Below are 22,123 nucleotides of genomic sequence, written 5' to 3' on the forward strand. Positions count from 1 at the left end.
GGGCTCTTCTAACCTTTAGTGTAGAAGAAGCTTAAGTCCTGTGTTAATTCTTACTGTGACTTCTTGATATTCAAATTGTTTATTTCTAGATGCTTGTAATATTTTCTCTCTTTGCTAATTCTGAAATTTAGCTAAAATATTCCTTGGAGTTTTCATTTTGGCTCTCTTTCAGGAGGTGATCAATGGATTTTTTTCAATGACTATTTTACCCTCTGGTTCTAGCATATCTAGGCAATTTTCCTTGATAATTTCTTGAAAGATGTTGTCCAGGATTGTTTTATGATCTTGGCTTTCAAATAGTCTAGCCTTTTTTTAATTTAATATTTTATTTTTCCACTGTTACATATAAAACAATTTTTACATTTGTTTCTAAAACTTTAGAGTTCTAGATTTTCTCCCATCCTCCCCACCCTCCCCTCATTGAGAAGTTATGCAAAACATTTCCATAAAAGTCATGTTGCAAAAGAAAACATATCTTCCCCCTAAAAAAAAAAAAGCTCTCATGAAAAATAAAGTTTAAAAAATGCTTCATTCTGTATTCAGACACAATCAGTTCTTTCTCAGGATATGGATAACATTTTTCATCATAATCCCTTTATGGTAGTCTTGGATCACTGTACTGTTGAAAACAGCAAAGTCATTCACAACTGATCATCCCACAACATTGCTGTTACTTTGTACACAGTACATTTCACTTTGCTTGAGCTCATGGAGGATTTTCCAGATTTATCTGAGGGCATCCTCAGATTAGAATATTAATATTCCATCATAATCACACCACAGTTTACTCAGCCATTCTCCAACTGATGAGAATCGTCTCAATTTCAGTTCTTTGCCCTGAGAAAATAGCTGCTATAAATATTCTTTTGGGATTCATGCCCAGTAGAACTATTGTTAGGTCAAGGGATAGGCATAATTTTATATTCCTTTGGACATAATTCATATCTTTTGATCATTTATCAATAGGGGAATGACTTTTTTTTATTAAATTTGACTTAGTTCTCTATACATTTGAAAAATAAGTTCTTTGTCATAGAAACTTACTTCAAAATAGTTTTCACAATTAGCATTACTAACTGTATTTCCCCATTTATTTTATTCTTTCTCTTCTTTCATCCTGTCCCTCTTCAAAAGTGTTTTGCTTCTGACCACCCCCATCCCAATATGTATGCTCTTCTACCAGCTTCATCCCTTCCTCTCCTACTTCCTGCAGGGTAAAATATATCCATATTGGTTATGTATGTTATTTTCTCTTTGAGCCAATTCTGATGAGAGTAAGGTTCACTCACTTTCCTTCCACTCTTTCCCCTTCCACTTCACTCTAAAAATTTTTCTTGCCTCTTCATACAGTTTGCACCATCCCACCTTTCCCTTTTCTTTTTTTCCTAGTACATTCTTCTCTCACCCCTTAATTTTAATTTTCTAGATATTACCCTTTCATATTCAACTCTCACTTGTGCCCTCTATCCTTCCTCTAACTGCCATAATAATGAGAACATTCTAATGAGTTACAAGTATCAACTTCCCATGTAATAATATAAACAAATAAACCTTATTAAATCCCTTATGACTTTCTTACCTGATTACCTCCTTATACTTCTCTTGAGTCCTGTGTCTGAAGATCAAATTTTCAATTTAGGTCTGGTCTTTTCACCATGAATCCTTGAAAGTCCTCTATTTAATTGAATATCCAGTTTTCCTCTGAGGGACTAAACTTAGTTTTGTTGAGTAGGTGATTCTTGTTGTAATCCTAGCTTCTCTGCTCTCCAGAATGTCATATGCCAGATCTTCACATTCATGAAAGGAATAAGATTCTTTCAAGTAGAAGGTAAATCTTGGGTTATCCTGATTGTGGCTCCACTATTCCTGTGTATCTTTTAGATGCTTGCAATATTTTCTCCTTAACCTGGAAATTTTGTAATTTAGCTATAATAATCCTGGGAGTTTTCATCTTAAGATCACTTTCAGGAAGTGATTGGTGGATTCTTTCAATTTCTATTTTATCCTCTGGTTCTAGATTATTATGAAATTAATAAGTTCTTGAAAAAAAAGCCTAAACTCTTTATCATCTTTCATTTTGATCTTTTAGGCTCCAAATAGACCAATAATTTATAAATTATCTCTCCTGGATCTATTTTCCAGGTTAGTTGCTTTTCCAATGAGTCACATTGGTTTCCTTTTTCCCCATTCTTTTGATTTTTGTTTCATTGTATCTTGATTTCTCATAAAATCATTAGCTTTCATTTGCTCAATTCAAATTTTTAAGGAATTCTTTTCCTCAGTAAGCTTTTGCACCTCCTTTCCCATTTGGTCAATTTTGCTTTTTAAGTCATTCTTCTCATCTGCTTTTTATATTTCCTTTTGTATTATTCTCATTTCTTTTTTCCAATTTTTCCTCTAATACTTGTTTTTCAAAATCCATTTTGAGGTCTTCCATGGATTGAGAACAACTCTTATTTTTCTTTGAGGTTTTGGATGCAAGAGCTTTACTTTGTTATCTTCTGAGTCTGTGTCACCACAATAACTTTCTATGGTCATAATCTTTTTCTGTTTGTTGTTGTTGTTATTGTTGTTGTTGTTGTTAATTTTCCCAGTCTATTCTTCAGCTTTTAACTCTTTGCTAAAGTATGGCTCTGTTTTCAGAATGAAGGATGCTCTATTTTTATTCTATTTTTAAGGAGTTGTTTTCGTCAGTGGATTTTTTTCCCTATTTAGCCGACTATATAAGGAACTGTTTTCTTCAATCAATTGTTGTCTTTCCTATTGTAAGTTCTTGACACTCTCGTGCATACCTCTCATTTCTTTTCCCAGTTTTTCTTCTACTTTTCTTAGTTGATTTTTTAAAGCTCTTCCAATAAGGCTTTTTGGGCTTGAGACCAATTCATATCCTCCTCTGGAGTTTTCCATGTGAGCATCTTGTCCTTTCCTGGGTTGATGTTCTGATCTTCTCCATCACCATAGTAGTTTCTATGGTAAAGTTTCTTTTTTTTTCTTGCTTATTTTTTGCCTATTTCATGGCATTTATAGTTGAATCCTGTTCTTCATGCACAGGGGTCATTGTCCCAAGCTTCTTGCACTGGGGAAGACAGGTAGGATCACTAACTTAGAGTGATAGGATCTCAGATACTAGTGGCTTGCTCATTGCAGTGAGGTAGTTCATCTTTACCATAACTGTTGCCTGGTTTCTGAGGCTGGCAATTTGCCTTCTGCATTGGAACAGGAGGCGCCACACTGACCTGTTGTGCCACTGGCCTGTTGAATTATGACTGAAGCATCAGTTACTGATCTGTACTGTGGTTAAGAGTCTTCCCCTGGCTTGTTTAGATATCATTTGAGAGACAGACCTCTCCTAAAGTCCTTCTATGTTACCTTAAGCTAAAAAATTGTTTCATTCTATTTTTCCACAGGTTCTATAACAATCTATTTAGAGTTGATGTAAAATTGTTTCTGAGGGAAAATGGGAAGAGCTCAGGCAATTTCCTGGCTTCTCTCTGCCATTTTGGCTCTGCCCCTACCAAACACCCTCCCTCCCCGCCACACACACCACTCCAAACTGTTCATAGTGAATAACAACTTTTTCATATGTTTTTATACCTTTACATTAAAATTTTTACAATGATTTTGCATAAATGTTCAACAGGAATATTAATTTTCATTTTTCTCTTTCTTCTTTCTTTTCCTGTGTGTTTATGATTTCACCCCTAGCAATTGCTCAAATGTATTTAAGTTTCAAGTTTTTTGTTTGGTTCTGGAATTTTCATCAGGAATAAGTTAAGTTTTCCAGTTATTGCCCTGTAGGATTATACTACATTTTGTAGAATTAAGCATTCTTGATTGGCCTTTATCTTTTGCCTTCTGTAAAATCATATTCCAAAATTTTGTCTCCTTTATTATAATTGCATTGCAATCTTATGTGACCCTGATGCTTCATTATTTTAATTTTTATTTTTCATTTAAGCCTCAAATAATCATTAGAAGATAACTAGAAATGTGGGACCAATTATAGAAGAATTTCCTACGGCCGTTTAGTACATCTCTCAGCAAGAGACTAATGAACATGTTTAACTCCTTGAGAGTTTGGTGGTGGTAGGTGTTCCAACAAAGATCCATGACTTGCAATACTATATGAAGTTGATTAGACAAGTCACCATACTAATCAGAGGATATCCTGATTGCTACCAGTGCAATTATAATTCCAGTTTACTGAGGACAATCAACAAAATGTAATCTTCAAATTCAAGAAAAAAAGGATTTGATACTTTTTGAGTTTTTTTTCTTTTTTACTGATACTTGAATAAGAAAATGGCCAGTCATTCCCATGGATGGCTCCTAGCTCTGTCTGCCTGCCTGTCCACCTGCCTATCTATTTATCTATCCCTTTTAACCTTGGAGTCATCCTTGATTCTGCTGCTCTTCCATGTCCTATACCCAATCATATTCCAATTTTTTTCTATTCTACTTCTACCATATCTCTCAGATACGTCCTCTTATCTTTTCCCCCAAAGTAAAAACTCTGATTTAGATCCTTATCATCTCTGGAATGAACTTCAACAGCTGCCCAATTGGGGTATTAGCTTATTCCCCTTTATAAAACATCACATACAGCTGACAAAATAATCTAGTTAAAGAACAAAAATGCTTATGTCATTCTCCTACTAAAGTATTTTCAATATTTCCCTATCTCCTCTAGAAGAAAATATAAACCCTGCAGATTGTCATTTAAAGCTCCTCAGAATCTGGTTTTATTTTACCATTTCCAGGTTACATATTATTCCTTTTCATTCATTTATCTACATTCCTTCTGAGTTTTCCCCACTTGCTGCTGACCAATTCAGTACTTCATCTCTAGCCTCTATCCCTCTGAACTGCCCATCAATCCTTCCTCCCTAAAATGTATTCCTTCCTCCTTTCATTACTTGAAATCTTTCAAGGCTCACTTCATGTGCCACCTTTCATCAGAAATCATTATTGAGGATTCCTAGTTATTAACATTCTTACTCCTTACTTTTTAGATTTTCACATGCATAAGTGTGTATATGTATATCTAGACATATCTACATGGATATACACTTATATGTTTATATATATGTATTTGTCTGTGTGTATGCATATATAGGTAGGGATGTATATATGTGTGTGTGTGTGTTTCTGTATATGTGTAAATTTGAATGAGTAGATTTTAATTAGTGAATAAAATTCACTTTTAAATTTTAGATACAATTTTAAGTAATAGTTTTATGATCAAATCAAGATATATGTGTGTATTGTATATATACACATAGATACATACATATAACAAGGCTAATGTTCCTAAAACAGAATGACTTAAGAATTGTAAAGAATACTTACAAAAAACAATTAGTTCACATTTTTTAGTTTTTCCTTGGTAGTCATGGTGATGAGTAAGTGAGAAATAAAGTTTAGGCTGCAATAATTGAGGTCAAACACAATCTCTTGTATTTTTTAGGAGAAAAGGATTCCCATATTAGGGAGGACAAGATATACATATATTACAAACTCATGAAATATCCTTTATAAATAGCACTTCAAATTCAAACTATGAAAATAAGTGTTCCAAAATATAATCAGAACACTATGCAGATCATCTATGGAGCAACTGAACATGCAACATGAGAGAAAAATGTCAGCTATCATAACACCCCACTTTTGAAAACATTCTCAAAATCCAAACTACTTTGAATGAGTAAGAATTAGTTACCCTGGTTTGGGGGAAACATGGAGAGTCAATAATCTTTATAGTCAGGTATCCAGGTGATACAGCGGATAACACTGGACTTGCAGTCAGGAGAAATTAAGTTAAAATGTAGCCTCAGCCACTAACTTTGTCATTTTACCCTATTTGCCTCATCTATAAAATGGGCTGGAGAAGGAAATAGCAAACCACTCTTGTCTCTCTGCCAAGAAAACCCCAACTGAGTTATGACTGAAACAATATAATTAACAGTAACAGTAATAACAATGCCACTCTTAATGTCTCTTGTGACCTGAGTTTTTCAAGCATGGTAAACCCAGCTGTTGGGAAGGTCAACTGTTTAAGACCTTAAGTTTCGGGGAAGCTACCAAAAAGAACTGAAAGAGGGAATTTCTCACCAAGAAAAATTCCCCATACTATGTTAACAATGGTCCACTTTAAAATTTTTTTATATATATAAGATAATGATTATATGACTGGCTTATGTTCCTGATATGAACTTTTGGTTTCTAACCTTTGTATAATTCTAAATTGTAACAACTTCAATCAATCAACGAACAACAATTTATTTAATGCCTACTATGTGCCAGATATTGTACTAAGCACTGAAGATACAAGTACAAAACAATGACAGAACCCCTATTCAGTCAGTTTATACTCTGAGAAAGAAAAACAAGCAAATGCAAAAATAATATAGTAGAAATATAAAGTTAATAAAAACAATTATATTCCTTTAAAAACAATAAGGAAGTTTGGAAGAGGAAAGGGAAAAAGATAATGAGTTGGTATAATTCTAGTCATATTGAATTTAAGATGTCTCTGAAATAGTCAGTTTGAAATTGGAGCCTTAACAGTGTGAGAATAGTAAGCTCTATATAATTCTCTTGTCCAAACACTAAATTAACTATTGCCATCCAGAAACCAATCTTCCAATAATGGTGAATTAGCTACACTTCCATTTTCACCAGTTTCATGAAGCCACCAGTCACATTTCAAGGGGTATAACTAGCAATTTTTGTGTTTAATATAAAATACCAAAATTCAAAAGTTGGGCAATAGGGTAAAGATGTAAAAGAAGTTTACCCCAAGAATCCAAGGTAGCATAGGAATGAAAAATATCATCAAATTGGTTTATGACACTAAAAAGCTAGAAGATATCTGCCAATCCAGAATTTTCACCTAGGATTTTCAGATTAGGGCTGAATTTCTGTGATACAAGTCAAGAGATATGGAATTAGGTGAGAGTCTCTCCCCTAATCTTTGAACATTCCGGCACTATAAGCATCATTCTAGTTATGGCACTGCCACCATTCCTTCTTCATTTCCAAAACTAGTTTCCTAAGGATCATGTCCACTTTATAAATAACTGTCATTTTTACTTCACAGATATCCAAAAACTTCCAAAAAATTTTTACACTCAAAAAAATAAAAGCAAAGGTAGGGATTGTATTACATCCTGAAATCATTTAAAGGCAAATTACCTTACATAAGTAACTTAATTTTCACATCAGTCAGTTAAGTATTTACTTCAAAGTTAATGGACAATTCATACATAAAAAATAAAGAGATAAGTAATAAAATTTAGCTTACAAAAATGAAAATTTATTCATACTAACCTGAACCTTTTTTAATACAGCTGGTGTTTCTTGTTCCCATACATGATTTGTCCCTCCATCAGTAATATATGCTTTACATGCTGTCACCATTTGATTTGTAACCTAAAAATAAAAGGTAGTTACAGATTAAAAATGAATACAATTCATAGATATTTATAGGAATCATAAACAGTATGGACAGAGTATTCTAATATCTAAATACTCTACTACATGGAGTATCCCTAAAATCTAAGTTTGTTCAAAATAAAAACAAAAAAAAATACATAATTCAAGAAATAATAAATATATAGAAGCCATTAACTCCAAGAGATATAGACACTCAAAATATAGAAATCCAGATGGGTATAAATAAATGAATGAATAACAAAACCACAAGGAGTGAGAGGTGGTTTTTAAAGGAATACCCATAACTTATAAGATTGATACTATAAATAATCATGTTCTTCCACAATATTCTTTATTAAAAACAGAACACTAAGTTAGATGAAGCATAGGTCTGACCCAATAAAGCATATCTGATTCTTTGGAATTTTACAAATAAGCAAATTCTAACCTTTATCAGTTTTATCACTGTAATTACAATTCCAGGCATATTTTATCCTGCTTCTTAGTAAAGGTAATTTTGACAGTGCAATAAAACATTTTAGATTCTTAAAAAGTCATTTGCAAAAGCAAGTTCCATACAGAAGTCCTAGCTAATGGAATCTAAAAATAGGCATTTTCTAATGTGGAAAAGTTTCTTCCTATACTACAAGAAACACCTCAGAAAACCTTATTTAGCCATCTGAAATCAGCAGTTTTAGCAATTTGAAGGCTACACTTTTGAAATACAAATATGGAATGATATACAATTGCTCATGAGCTATTTTGGAGAACACTTTGGAGAGATTAGCAAGAAACTGGAAGAAGCCAAAGGTCATGTACCAAACTATTACAAAGGAATTCATCATATTATACAAAATTTTCATTATTAAGTACTGAGGTGAAAGCAGTTACTGAGATTTACTCGAGTAGGGCACTGTCTGATTATATACTCACCATCAAAGTAGAGAACTTTGCCAACAGGCAATAAAGAAAATACAATAAATATATATTAAGTCCTTGCAACATTCAGAACACCATTAGGAGTCATTTATGTAAAGAAAAAAACAGATACTTCTTATCCTTGATGAGTTTATAATCTACAAATCTTTGAGAGGCTTTCAGTGATACTGAACAAGTCACTCAACTCTTCTTGGTCTCAACTTAATCATTTGTAAAATAAAGGGAGGGGCTTTGACCTCTAGGACCACTGATTGGACATAATATGACCTTTGGAAACAATTTATCATAGAATCATTATGCCATTTGGAACTGAGCAAGAGAGCAGTAAGTCAATACTATTTTAATACCATTAAAAGCCACCATACACAATACAGAAAATGACACTCTCACATAGTGAAAGATCATGTCCATGTCTAAAAAGATTAGAATGGACAAAGTATTGGACTTGATCTTGGATAATATCGTGGTTTGATTCAAACAACAGAGTCCACATGAAAGACAAAAAGAATCCCATGGGTACCCATACCAAAATGCCAGACCTTAGCAATCTATACCAGAGGCAAACATTCCAATGTGCTTGCCATTACCCCAATTTTTATATAACAGGTATGATTCTTGAACTCTAAAAGTCTTTCTGTAATGGACTGAAGCTGAGCAGATGCATTAAGGTCTGGTCTGAGCACTTATGGCTAATTAGCAATTGGACAATACTCTATTAATATATGCTTGGAGAAAGAATGGTCCTGCCCACTCTCTGTGCAAGTTTGATGTGTTATATAGGAGATTGGATAGAGGATTAGGTGGGTGGAGTGTGAGAGCCAGAGGCACTGCTGGCTGGATTCCTGTCGAGATTGCTCTCACTTCTTATTGCCATTCCCCTTCAGCTCCACAAAGAATAAAGATCAAAGATTTTCGCTTATCCTGACTCCGCCAGGCTGATTTTAAAATACCCTGGGTGCTAAATGTGGTCATCACAGCTCTCCATGCTAGAAGTTGGCCATGTCTTATTATATTTTATTTCTACCACAACACATTCATTTCTTCAATATCATGATCACCTATCTAGTTATTGCCTCTTGCCTGGACTCAGTTTCTTATCTAGTCTTCATGTCTCTAGTCTCTTCCTTTTCTAAACCATCCTTCACATAGCTATACAATCTTCCTGTAGTATAGTCCTATGTGTCCCTCCTAAACCCTTTGAAACCCAGATTTCATATTCATCTGAAACTATTCTCTCCAGTTATCATTCCTCCTTGACTTCTCTGAAGCCTTTAACATTTCTGATAACTCTCTTCTCCTGTATCCGTATCCTGAGCTCCAGATTTTTATGACTCTGCTCACTCTCGGATCTATTGCTATTTGACCATTCATTCTCACTTGTTTTTGCAGAATCTTCATCCAGATTGTGCCTACTAAGCGTGTGCCCCAAACGTCAGGATAGTGAGAAGTGACTATATATTAAGACATATCAAAAATAATTTGTCATTTGTATTCCAATCATTCACTAAAAGATGCTATTGATCAGGAACTAAAAATTTTCAAAAAAAATTGTTAAATGAACCAAGTTTTAAAGTCAACGTGCAATCACAATGTAGGTACTAAATGAGAAGTAAACTATCATACTGGAATATGTATCCTATCTCATTTCACTAACATGTTAAGATTTATTATTCTGAGGAAACAGCTAATAAAAATGGATGGAAGCTGTTAATTTCCTTCTTAAGTTACATATATATATATATATATATATATATATATATATATATATTATTGTTTTTCACAAACTTACCTTTATAAAGAGTGAGGTCATTCTTTCTGAGGTATTATAATACCTTGAAACACTATGAATCATTCTGATAGCATTAATCAAATTTTGTATTCCATGAGCCATGGAAACCTAAAATTTAAATTTTGAATAAAATTACATACTATTAGCATTTTAATCACAGAATAACGGCTACATACATGATAAATTTTTATAAATAAATCCTTAGATTTATGCCAGAGTTTGTCAGGGGGAAAAATGCTTCTTTAATTCACTCAGCTAAGTAAAAAGATAAACAGATTCATGGAATTACTATAGAAATAATATTCAACTTATGTGCATTAATTATTATTATGCATTAATATTCAAATTATGTGCATAAATAGTTTTACTAACATTCTGGTGACATTGTAGAAATATATAATACATGTTTTCTTAAGTAAAAAGGGATTGATTTTTCTTATGTGAATGTTTATACTCCTAGACTTAGAGATAGAATGGAGATGAGGAAACTGAGAATTTAAATAATTTGACCAAAATTACACAAATAGTATGTGATTAAGATAGTATTTTAACCCAGACTCTCAATATCTTTCAACTCTCACTTTTCACTGACCCACTATATATTTTCGGGTTCTCAGATTTATCAACTTATATTTTCTAACTACTATTACTGTGTCGGTTTGATTTTTCATTATTTAAGTGATTAAACAAATTATATATGCTATATTTTATTATCATGTTCTTCACCAAAGTAGTCAAATACATGGCCCACAACATTCCAGAATGTGACCTAAATTGAATTAAAATGTAATTGGGAAATAGTAATATAATGAATAAAATTACAATAATATAAGTAATATTACATTTTAGAATTAAATCAATATGCAGATCTACACAACAAATTGGTGATTATTATTTCTATTTGGAATTTGACACCACTGTTCTTCAACATTTAGGTACAGGCAATTATTCAGAATAAACAATTCCTGACTAGCTTAAGTTCTTTTTCAAAATTGTTTTAAAATATTGAAAACAGCACATTTAAATTTTAACATAACTGACTCAGAGAATTTGAGAGAGAAAAAACTTTGGAGATTATCTAGCCCCACTCACTCATTTTTCAGATCACAAAACTGGGGCCCAAAAAGCTTAAAAGACTTATATACATAGCTATCTGCAACAAGAAGCAAAACTAGACTCTTTGTGCACACCTTCCTTAATCCCACTTTTCCGTTTCATATAAAGAAAGACTAAGATTTTATGACTCCTGATAATAGTTCTCCTAAAAAGTAACATGATTTGGTAGAAATAGAGAGTTCATTCTTACTGAGGTCTTTAAATAGAGGATGGATGACAACTTGTTCGGTTCTAACTGGACTAGATGGTTTATATGTTATCTTAAAGCTCTTAGATTCTGGGGGATGTCCCACCCATTAAGATCACTTTCTCTCATAGATAGGAAGCAGAATGTTATTGAAGCTCCTTTTAGACTAGGAACTCTAGCAATTTCTTCATCATACCTCCAGCCCACTATGTACAAGAATCTAAGGATAGAAATTCAGTGGAAGAGTAGATTCAATAAATAAGAATTACCAGGATGCTGGACTGATTTCTTAAAAGAGAAGCCTTTACTGTTGTATAAAGCAGCTTGGTACTAAGCAGCATCAGGGGAATGATTAGTCTAAGGGTGTTATGGGAGCCACCTGCTAATGGCTGCTGGGAATCTAATTCTGACCAGCAAACTATTTCCCTTCATGTGAGAGGATGATAACACAAAGAGACTGAGAGGCAGTTGCATTCTCTGATCTATCTTTCTCCTCTTCCCTCTTGCCTCAGATTTATTTCATTCCCAATTCACAAGCAACATCTGTATCACTAAAAGCTGATTTGCAATTCCTTTGAGAGTGTTATTAATTCACAGCTGTGGGGCCTTCCAGAGAACTGACCTGCCCTTTCACACTTAGGTATAGTCCTTAACATAAGGGAGTACTCCAGGATGGGTATTTTATACGGAAACATAGGAGTGGAGGCAGAAGATGTTAGGCCCTTTCAAGGGAGATATTTACTTCTTAACCATTGGAATAGAAACGTAACAGGACCCAAGGTTCCTGTCATCCTGTCTACTGGGACTCAAGCTCCTTGCACTTGGGTGTGTGGTTAACCATGTCTTGTTTATCATAACTCATGTCCCCTACATCTGTCCTAGTGGACAACAACTTGTTTTTCTTTCCCTGTCCTTAATACAGAGGCCCTCCTGGCCCCATTCACCTAATACATAGTTTCTACTCCCAAGGATATAATCAATTTATAAAGAAATTCTTAAGTATTTGAATGTTTAAGTTTTAAAAGGATATATGCAGGGATTAGTGGAGGCAGAGCCAAGATGGTGGAGAAGGCACACATGACTTTCTAAGCTCCTCTCATTCCCCTCATAACCAACTATTTTATCCAGCCTCAAATAGCTCTTCACTGTTTAAATTCATGAAGATCAGAAGCATACAACTTTACCAGCTTAAGTCAATCTGGAAGATCGCCAGGAAAGGTTTGTCCTGAGGGGCCAGGAACAGACTAGCACAGGCAGTGAGAGACTAGCATCCTGAGCAGACCAGGGGCGGGGTGATCTCTGTGGCTAGAGAAGTTATAGAGACCACTCTGCTATAGGCTAACTGCTCTGCCTTGATTACAAAGCAGTAAACTGGCAGAGAAATTAAAGCCTGAAACAGAGGGTACTCTAAAAAAACGCCAGAACCTAACAAGATCTGGCTGTAGCTATTCAAACCTGGAAGTGACTCAGGCAGACTGAAACGCAGCCCTGCAGCCACATTCTGCAGTTTGGGGCTTTTGCCGGGGCAATTACAAATCCACATGGCAGGGGGTCACAGCCTGGGCATCCTCTAATCAGCAGAGTGGGGGGCTCAGCCTGGGGCAATAGAACTTCCCCAGCAGGACTGTGCTTCCTGGGCAGAGACACTTCCGGTCCCTGCAAATCCATTCTCTGCTCAACTGCTAATACCCACAGTCCCAGGACGGGGTAGTGAAACTCTCACTGTTCAGCGTCTAGCCCCAGGGCAGTCACACAAGATCTGGCTGTCTCAACATTAAAGGATCGAAGGGCCTGGAATTTGATATTCCGAAAGGCAAAAGAACTTGGAATGCAGCCAAGAATAAACTACCCAGTTAAGCTGAGCATTTTTTTCCATGGAAGAAGATGGACATTTAATGAAACAGAGGAATTCCATCTGTTTCTAAAGAAAAAAACAGACTTAAACAAAAAAATTTGATCTCCAACAACAGGACTCAAGACAAGTAGAAAAAGGTAAAAGGAACTCTTGAGAACTGTATTTCTGTAGTGGATATACATAAAAACCACATGTAGAAGTTGATTTTACTGATATAGCATAAAAAAGGGAAGAGAAATGGAAAGGGACAGGCAGAAATAGGGAAAGGGGAGAAAAAAAGGGAAACTGCATGCAACGATGAGGAAAGGAAACCATCATATCTGAGGGAACTTAAGAGGGGAGGAACATTGGGAACTTACCCTCATCAGAGTTTCCCAAATTGAAATAATTGACATTTGTTTTACAGAGAATTTTCTCATCCATTAAAAAGTGGGAGAGGAAAAGGGAAAAGGAAAAGATAATAAGGGAAGGGTACAAGAAAGGGAAGGAATTAAAGGGAGGAGGGAGGGAAAAAAGAGGGAGAGCTTGGAACAAGGGACCAATAAGTTTATTAAAGGAGAAGGAGGGCAAGAAAAAGAAAAGCATAATCGGGTATTAAAGGGGAAATGAATTATAATTTTAACCAAAATGTGAAGGGATGAACTCCCCCAAAAGAGGAGACGGATACAGACTGGGACGTCAGAACCCTACCAAATGTTATTTACAAGAAACAAAAAACAGGGAGATACAACAGAGAAAGATAAAAAGGCAGAGAACTTTATGCTTGGTGAAGTAAAAAGCAGGGTAGCATCCTTATCTCAGATCAAGCAAAGCAAAAATTGATCTAATTAAAAGGGAAAGAAAGGAAACATATCTTCAAAAGGTATATAGAAATGAAGCAAATCATATTAAACATATATGCATAAGTGGTATAACATCAACTTCCTAAAGGAGGAAGAAAGTTATGAGAAGAAATAGACACAAAACTATAATAGCGGGAGATCTAATCTTGCACCTCAGATTTAGATAAACAAATACAAAACAAATAAGAAAGAAATTGAGATAAATAGAATATTAAAAATTTAGACAGATCTCTGAGAAAACTGAATGGTGACAGAAAGGAGAATACTTTCTTCTCAGCAGTTCATGGAACCTACACAAAAACTGACCATATATTAGGACATAAAGACCTCAAAATTAAATGGAGGAAGGTAGAAATAGTAAATGCTTTCTTTTCAGATCATAATGCAATAAAACTACATTCAACAAAAAGTTAGGTGTAAATAAATCAAAAAGTAAGTGGAAACTAAATAATCTCATCTTAAAGAATGATTGGGTGAAACAGCAAATTATAGGCACAATTAATAACTTCACTCAAGATAATGACAATGCTGAGACATCATACCAAAATTTGTGGGATGCAGCCAAAGTGGTAATAAGGGGAAACTTTATATTCTTAGAGGCTTACTTGAACAAAATAGAGAAAGAGAAGATCAATGAATTGGACTTGCAACTTAAAAAGCTAGAAGACGACCAAATTAAAAACCCCCAATCAATTACTAAACTTGAAATTCTAAAATTAAAAGGAGAAATTAATAATATTGAAAGTTAAAAAAAAAACTATTGAACTAATAAATAAAACTAAGAGTTGGTTTTATGAAAATACCAATAAAATTGATAAACCTTTGGTAAATCTGATGAGAAAAAGGAGAGAGGAAAATCAAGTTAGTAGTCTTAAAAATGAAAAGGGAGAACTTTCCACCAATGAAGAGGAAATTAAAGAAATAATAAGGGGTTATTTTGCCCAACTATACTCCAATAAATTTGATAACCTAAGCGAAATGGATGACTACCTCCAACAATATAAGCTTCCCAGATTATCAGAGGAGGAAGTAAATTCCTTAAATACTCCCTTTTCAGAAAAAGAAATACAACAAGCTATTAATCAACTCCCTAAAAAAAATCCCCAGGACCAGATGGATTTACATGTGAATTCTACCAAACATTTAAAGAACAATTAACCCCAATGCTATATAAACTATTTGAAAAAATAGGGACTGAAGGAGTCCTACCAAACTCCTTTTATGACACAGACATGGTACTGATACCTAAACCAGGTAGGCTGAAAACAGAGAAAGAAAATTATAGACCAATCTCTCTAATGAATATCGATGCTAAAATCTTAAATAAAATATTAGCAAAAAGATTACAGAAAATCATCCCCAGGATAATACACCATGATCAAGTAGGATTTATACCAGGAATGCAGGGCTGGTTCAATATTAGGAAAACTATCAGTATAATTGGCCATAATAATAACCAAATTAACAAAAACCATATGATCATCTCAATAGATGCAGAAAAATCATTTGATAAAATCCAACATCCATTCCTATTAAAAACACTTGAGTGTATAGGAATAAATGGACTTTTCCTTAAAATAATCAGTAGCATCTATTTAAAACCAGCAGTAAGCATCATATGTAATGGGGACAAACTGCAACCATTCCCAATAAGATCAGGAGTGAAACAAGATTGCCCACTATCACCGTTACTATTTAATATTGTATTAGAAATGCTAGCTTTGGCAATAAGAGCTGAGAAAGAGATTAAAGGAATAAGAACAGGCAATGAGGAAACCAAATTATCACTCTTTGCTGATGATATGATGGTAAAATTAGAGAACCCCAGAGATTCTACTAAAAAGTTTTTAGAAATAATCCACAACTTTAGCAAAGTTGCTGGTTATAAAATAAACCCACATAAGTCATCAGTATTCTTATATATCACTAACAAAATCCAACAGTCAGAGTTACAAAGAGAAATTCCATTTAAAGTAACTACTGATAGTATAAAATATTTAGGAATCTATCTGCCAAGGGAAAATCAGAAACTTTATGAGCAAAACTACAAAACACTTTCCACACAAATTAAGTCTGATCTAACCAACTGGGAAAATGTTAAATGCTCTTGGATTGGGCGAGCAAATATAATAAAGATGGCGATACTACCTAAACTAATCTATTTATTTAGCGCTATACCAATCAGACTTCCCAAAAACTATTTTGATGACCTAGAAAAAATAACAAAGTTCATATGGAAAAACAAAAGGTAAAGAATTTCAAGGGAATTAATGAGAAAAAAATCAAATGAAGGTGGCCTAGCTGTACCAGATCTAAAATTATATTATAAAGCAACGGTTACTAAACCATCTGGTATTGGCTAAGAAATAGACAAGTTGATCAATGGAATAGGTTAGGTTCAAAGGACAAAACAGCCAATAACTTTAATTATCTAGTGTTGACAAACCCAAAGACTCCAGTTTTTGGGATAAGAACTCACTGTTTGACAAAATTGCTGGGAAAATTGGAAATTAGTATGGCAGAAACTAGGCATTGACCCACACTTAACACAGTACACCAAGATAAGGTCAAAATGGGTTCATGATCTAGGCATAAAGAATGAGATTATAAATAAATTGGAAGAGCATAGGATAGTTTACCTCTCAAACCTGTGGAAAAAGAAGGAATTTATGACCAAAGAAGAACTAGAGATCACTATTGACTACAAAATAGAAAATTTTGATTATATCAAATTGAAAAGTTTTTGTACAAACAAAACTAATTCAGGCAAGATTAGAAAGAAAAATAAACTGGAAAAACATTTTTATAGTCAAAGATTCTGATAAAGGACTCATTTCCAAAATATATAGAGAATTGACTCTAATTTATAAGAAATCAAGTCATTCTCCAATTGATAAATGGTCAAAGGATATGAACAGACAATTTTCAGATGATGAAATTGAAACTATTACCACTATAGAAAGAAAGGTTCCAAATCACTACTGATCGGAGAAATGCAAATTAAAACAACTCTGAGATACCACTACACACCTGTCAGATTGGCTAGAATGACAGGGAAAGATAACATAGAATGTTGGAGGGGATGTGGGAAAACAGGGACACTGATACATTGTTGGTGGAATTGTCCAGCCATTCTGGAGAGCAATTTGGAACTATGCTCAAAAAGTTATCAAACTGTGCATACCCTTTGATCCAGCAGTGTTTCTACTGGGCTTTATACAAAGAGATACTTAAAAGAAGGAAAGGGACCTGTATGTGCCAAAATGTTTGTGGCAGCCCTGTTTGAGTGGCTAGAAGTTGGAAAAATGAATGGATGACCATCAATTGGAGAATGGTTGAGTAAATTGTGGTATATGAATGTTATGGAATAGTATTGTTCTGTAAGAAATGACCAGCAGGATGAATACAGAGAGGATTGGCGAGACTTACATGAACTAATGCTGAGTGAAATGAGCAGAACCAGGAGATCATTATATACCTCAACAATGATACTGTATGAGGATGTATTCTGATGGAAGGGATTTCTTCGACAAAGAGAAGATCTAACTCAGTTTCAATTGATCAAGGATGGACAGAAGCAGCTACACCCAAAAAAAGAACACTAGGAAATGAATGTAAATTGCCTGCATTTTTGTTCTTCTTCCCGGGTTATTTATACCTTCTAAATCCAATTCTCCCTGAGCAACAAGAGAACTGTTTGGTTCTGCACACATATATTGTATCCAAGATCTACTGTATAACCTATTTAACATGTATAAGACTGCTTGCCATCTGGGGGAAGGGGTGGAGGGAGGGAGGGGAAAAATCGGAACAGAAGTGAGTGCAAGGGATAATGTAAAAAATTACCCTGGATGGGTTCGGGCAATTAAAATTTATTAAAAAAAAAAAAAAAAAAAAAAGGATATATTCAGCTCCCAACTGAAAAACAAATTACGTTTAAAAAAGTATTTGTAGTGCTTGCTTCAGCAGCACAAATACTAAGATTGAACTGATACAGAGAAGATTAGCATGGCCCTTGCGCAAAGACATGCAAATTTTTGAAAGATAAAAATATATATTTGTGAATAATTTGAAAACTTGAAATACATTTTCCTAAAGAACCAATGTTAAATATGTGGTTACGCTCTCAGGCCAGCTTCCAAAATCCTATATGAGCCATAATGTGCCTAACATATAATAGAATGTACTATATAAATAGTACTATGGAATTTGACTGATATTGCTATATTGACTGCTAATAATTCTTCTACCTCTTAATGTGGGGACACAAATCTCCCTGCAAAGGTAAGATAAAAACTCCTCAGTTCCATGTTACTGTTTCCGTTGACCTGCAGGAGTGGTTAAAGGGATAGAGATGACAATTAGAAGGACTCTGAGATAAATCTAAAGAAGAAAGGAATTGTGGGGAGCTGCAGATTCCTGAAAATATAAATTCCCAGGAATCTTTGTTGGTCCCTTATTTAATTGTTTCTTCTTGTTTCCTCTCAAACTTTCAGAAATGTGTCCATATGCTTCCCTTTCCACTACTGTCATCTGTTGTTTCTGATTTAGTATTTCTTTCTTTCATAACTGAGGAAGCTTCATAAACTCTAAAGTGAAAAGCTAAATAGGTCAATTCTCTGTGTCAGAAGGGAAGAGGTGAGAAAGAAGTTAGGAAAGCCATCACCTAGCTAACATTTATATGACATTTTTAAGCATTCTACATATGTCATCTCATTTGATTCTCATAATCCTGTAAAACAGAGATGGTGCTATTATTGCATCCATTTCAGAGAGGAAGAAAATTATTTTGGCAGAAGTTAAATGATTTAAGTTAGCAATGATCTGCAGTTTGAACTGTAGTTTTTCTGATTTCAGATCCAAGATTTTTAAAGCACCACCTACCTCGCTGTACCTGTAGAAGCAGGAAGAACACAAGGTAAATCTTCCTACGATAATAGCACCAGTTCTCTATTACTTAACTTAAAATCTTAGAGCTAAAATGAGACTTGGGGATCAAAAAACCCTCAAGAAAAGAAATGAAAGACACAGACAAGAAAGAGAAAGGGGAAAGAGAGAGGAGAGAGAGAGAGCTAAGAGACAGAGACAGAGAGACACATATAGACAGAGAGACAGATTTCCAGTCTTTTGCCCTGAGAAGAGAGCTGCTATAACTATATTTGTACATATAGGTTCTTTTACTTTTTAAAAAGTCTCTTTTGGAATTCATGCCTAGTAGTGCTATTGTTAGGTCAAAAGAAAATGCATGAATTTATAGACCTTTGGGCACAGATCTTTTGATTATTTATCAATTGAGACATGGCTGTTATTTTTTTTAAAATGTGACTCAGTACCCGCTGCTTTTGAAAAATGAAGCCTTATCAGAAAAACTTGCTTCAAGTTTTTCATTGTGAAAAGAATTACTATTGCTACAATAGTATTCCCCCCAATTTATTCTATTCTCTCTTTTCTCACTCTGTTCCTCCTTAAGTATTTTGCTTCTGAACATTCCCTCCCCCAATATACCCTCTCTTTTATCATCCTCCTCCTTTCCTGTATCCCATTCCCCACTACTTACCTGAAGGTAAGATAGATTTCTAAACCCATTTTGACTATGTATGTTCACTCACTCTCTCCTCCCCTCCCTTGTAAAAGCTTTTTTTTTTTTTTTTTTTTTTTTTTTTTTTGCCTCTTTATGGCAGATAATTTACACCATTCCACTTCTCCCCTTCCCTTTCTCACAGTACATTCTTTTTTTAGATATCAGTCCTTCATATTTAACTCACAACTGTGCCCTCTGTCTACATATACTCCTTCTAACTGCCATAATATATATATTTTCAAATTATGAAAAATGTAAACATTTATTATAATTTTTATAAGATTTAAACTGCATACTGCATTTTTAAAAGTATACTTACTAAGTCATAGTTGTAGAGGGGTTGACAAACTTTCTCCAGTGTATACAAATATCTAACATTATCTTTTGATTCATTTGCTGTATCTGTAATTCTTGCATCCAAATCACGCCAGTTCTGAAGAAAAAAATTTATTTTGAAAAAGAATATCTAGTAACATCAAAATGGATTATATAAATAATGCATTGCTTTATAATTTATAAATAATTTTCCTTACAGTAATCTTGTAACAAAGGTACTGAAAATATTCCCACATTTTATAGATAAAGAACTTGAGGTTCTGGGGGATCAGATGACATAGATAGCTATTATATGTACATGGCAGAATCCAAACTCAGATTTCCTGAATGTAGATATATTTCTCTTTACTAAGTCTCATGGCCTTTCAGTCAACAAAAGAACTTTAGTTTATTCAAAATATTAAGGCTGTTCCCTTTGGCCACATTTCTATACATAAAACAAGTAGTTATTTGTTTGCTTCTGAAAATGGGAAACAATATACAGGGAAGAAATTTTGTCCTAAGTAATCTATCTCCCCAATATCTAACAGAGTGATCTGAACATAAAAGGCATTTGACAAATGTTTTCTGAAGTTGACTGATGCCATTCAATGGTGAATATTCAGTGAAGAACTATAAAATATTTTTTACTAAAATAAAAGCTGACAAATAACTAGAGAGGTTATTCATTTTTCATGGCTTGGCAATACCAATTAAATTTATTGCTTCAAATGTTATACTAATCATACTATCAAAGTAGATTAAGAATCTATAGAATAAGATAATAATAAATTTATGAAAAATGTATTTAGAGAAACAAAAAATCAAGAATTCTAGGGAAAAAATGAAAAAATTAAGAATGAAGAATGTTGCATTGTTGATTATTAAATAAATAGCTGGATAATGTATTTGGTACTTCTTAAAAATTTAGAAAAAGAGGATCATTGAAATTGAACAAACAAGCATACATAGAAAACAAATTAACATTATAGCTGAATATAAGTCAAAAAAATTGTAACTACCCAGGGAATGAATCCCTATTTTTGAAATGAACTGCTAGGAAAACTGTAAAGCAATTAAGTAGAAAATAGTTTTAGACCACCATCTTTCAACATTCCCTATACTACTATAACGTTCAAAGAGATAAATGATCTAAATATAAAAAAATCACATCTTTGAAAAAATAACCATTATTTTAAAAATAACTATTGGGTGTTATGAACACAGTCAGGTCCAAGACTCCCCAAAATGACAAAAAGTCTCCACAATGAAGGAGCATTTATTACATTCCTGCAGGAAGCAAATCCTGTCCTTATGGTGGAGGAGTATGTTGGTACAAAAGTGAGGGTGTGTTTTATTAACCAAACCCCTCCCGGTTACCACCAAGTTATTCCCAATTGGTTAATTTTCTGTTAACTAATAACACCTCTTTCTCTGCTTTTTTCATGCCTTTCTAGATATGTTCTCCCTCCCTTGTCATATATCCTACGTTCAACACTCCTATGGGGTGTGTTGGTTAACATTCAATTAGTCTATTAAGCATGCTCATTCCCCCTTTTGCCTTTTCCAGATCACTGACCCTGACCAATCTGAGCCAGATCAGAGTTTGTAATAATACTGGTTGAAAAGGATACATACTCATTTCTGATTGGTTGAATATACCTGTTAAGCAATTTTGTTAATTATTTTCAGAATTCTAGTTCTCTGTGGAAAACAAACTATCTTGTTGCCCCATTCTGGGGTCCATCTATCACAAAAAGAAACATATATACACACATAGGTATATGCATGCATAAACATACACACATGAAAAGTAGATGGATAGACAGACAGATGGTTAAAGGGAAAATTTATAAACCAAACATGGGGCAGAGATCACAAAATACAAAACAGAATGTATAAAATAAATAAAATAAAAGTCTTTGCATTGTCAATCTCATTAAAATAAGAAGATAAACTTTGATAAGGGAATTCAATTTTTGCATAAGGGCAAAAATGTGTTAAAGACTAGAAATAAAAAGAAAGACAAAAATCTCTGTTCTCAATTTGCTCACAGTTTTACAGG

At 33.9% G+C, this 22,123-nt stretch overlaps 1 protein-coding gene and 1 non-coding gene across 12 annotated transcripts in view; one reads left to right on the plus strand and one right to left on the minus strand.

Moving 5' to 3' along the window:
• The window catches only part of DNAH8 (dynein axonemal heavy chain 8), a 356,347-nt gene that overhangs the window by 291,276 nt on the left and 42,948 nt on the right, over nucleotides 1-22,123 (minus strand). For all 11 annotated transcript variants that reach the window (XM_031964914.1, XM_031964911.1, XM_031964913.1 and 8 more), the window contains exons 9-11: nucleotides 20,063-20,176; nucleotides 10,163-10,270; nucleotides 7,330-7,431 (exon numbers count right to left, since the gene is read on the minus strand). In XM_031964914.1, the coding sequence (XP_031820774.1) occupies nucleotides 7,330-7,431; nucleotides 10,163-10,270; nucleotides 20,063-20,176 (324 nt within the window). The remainder of the gene's footprint in view (nucleotides 1-7,329; nucleotides 7,432-10,162; nucleotides 10,271-20,062; nucleotides 20,177-22,123) is intronic.
• Nucleotides 18,116-18,222, plus strand: LOC111720946. The gene has a single exon (XR_002770365.1). It is a non-coding gene; the product is annotated as a U6 spliceosomal RNA (small nuclear RNA).

The sequence above is a fragment of the Sarcophilus harrisii genome, chromosome 4, assembly GCF_902635505.1.
Source record: "Sarcophilus harrisii chromosome 4, mSarHar1.11, whole genome shotgun sequence".
Classification (NCBI taxonomy): Eukaryota; Metazoa; Chordata; class Mammalia; order Dasyuromorphia; family Dasyuridae; genus Sarcophilus; species Sarcophilus harrisii.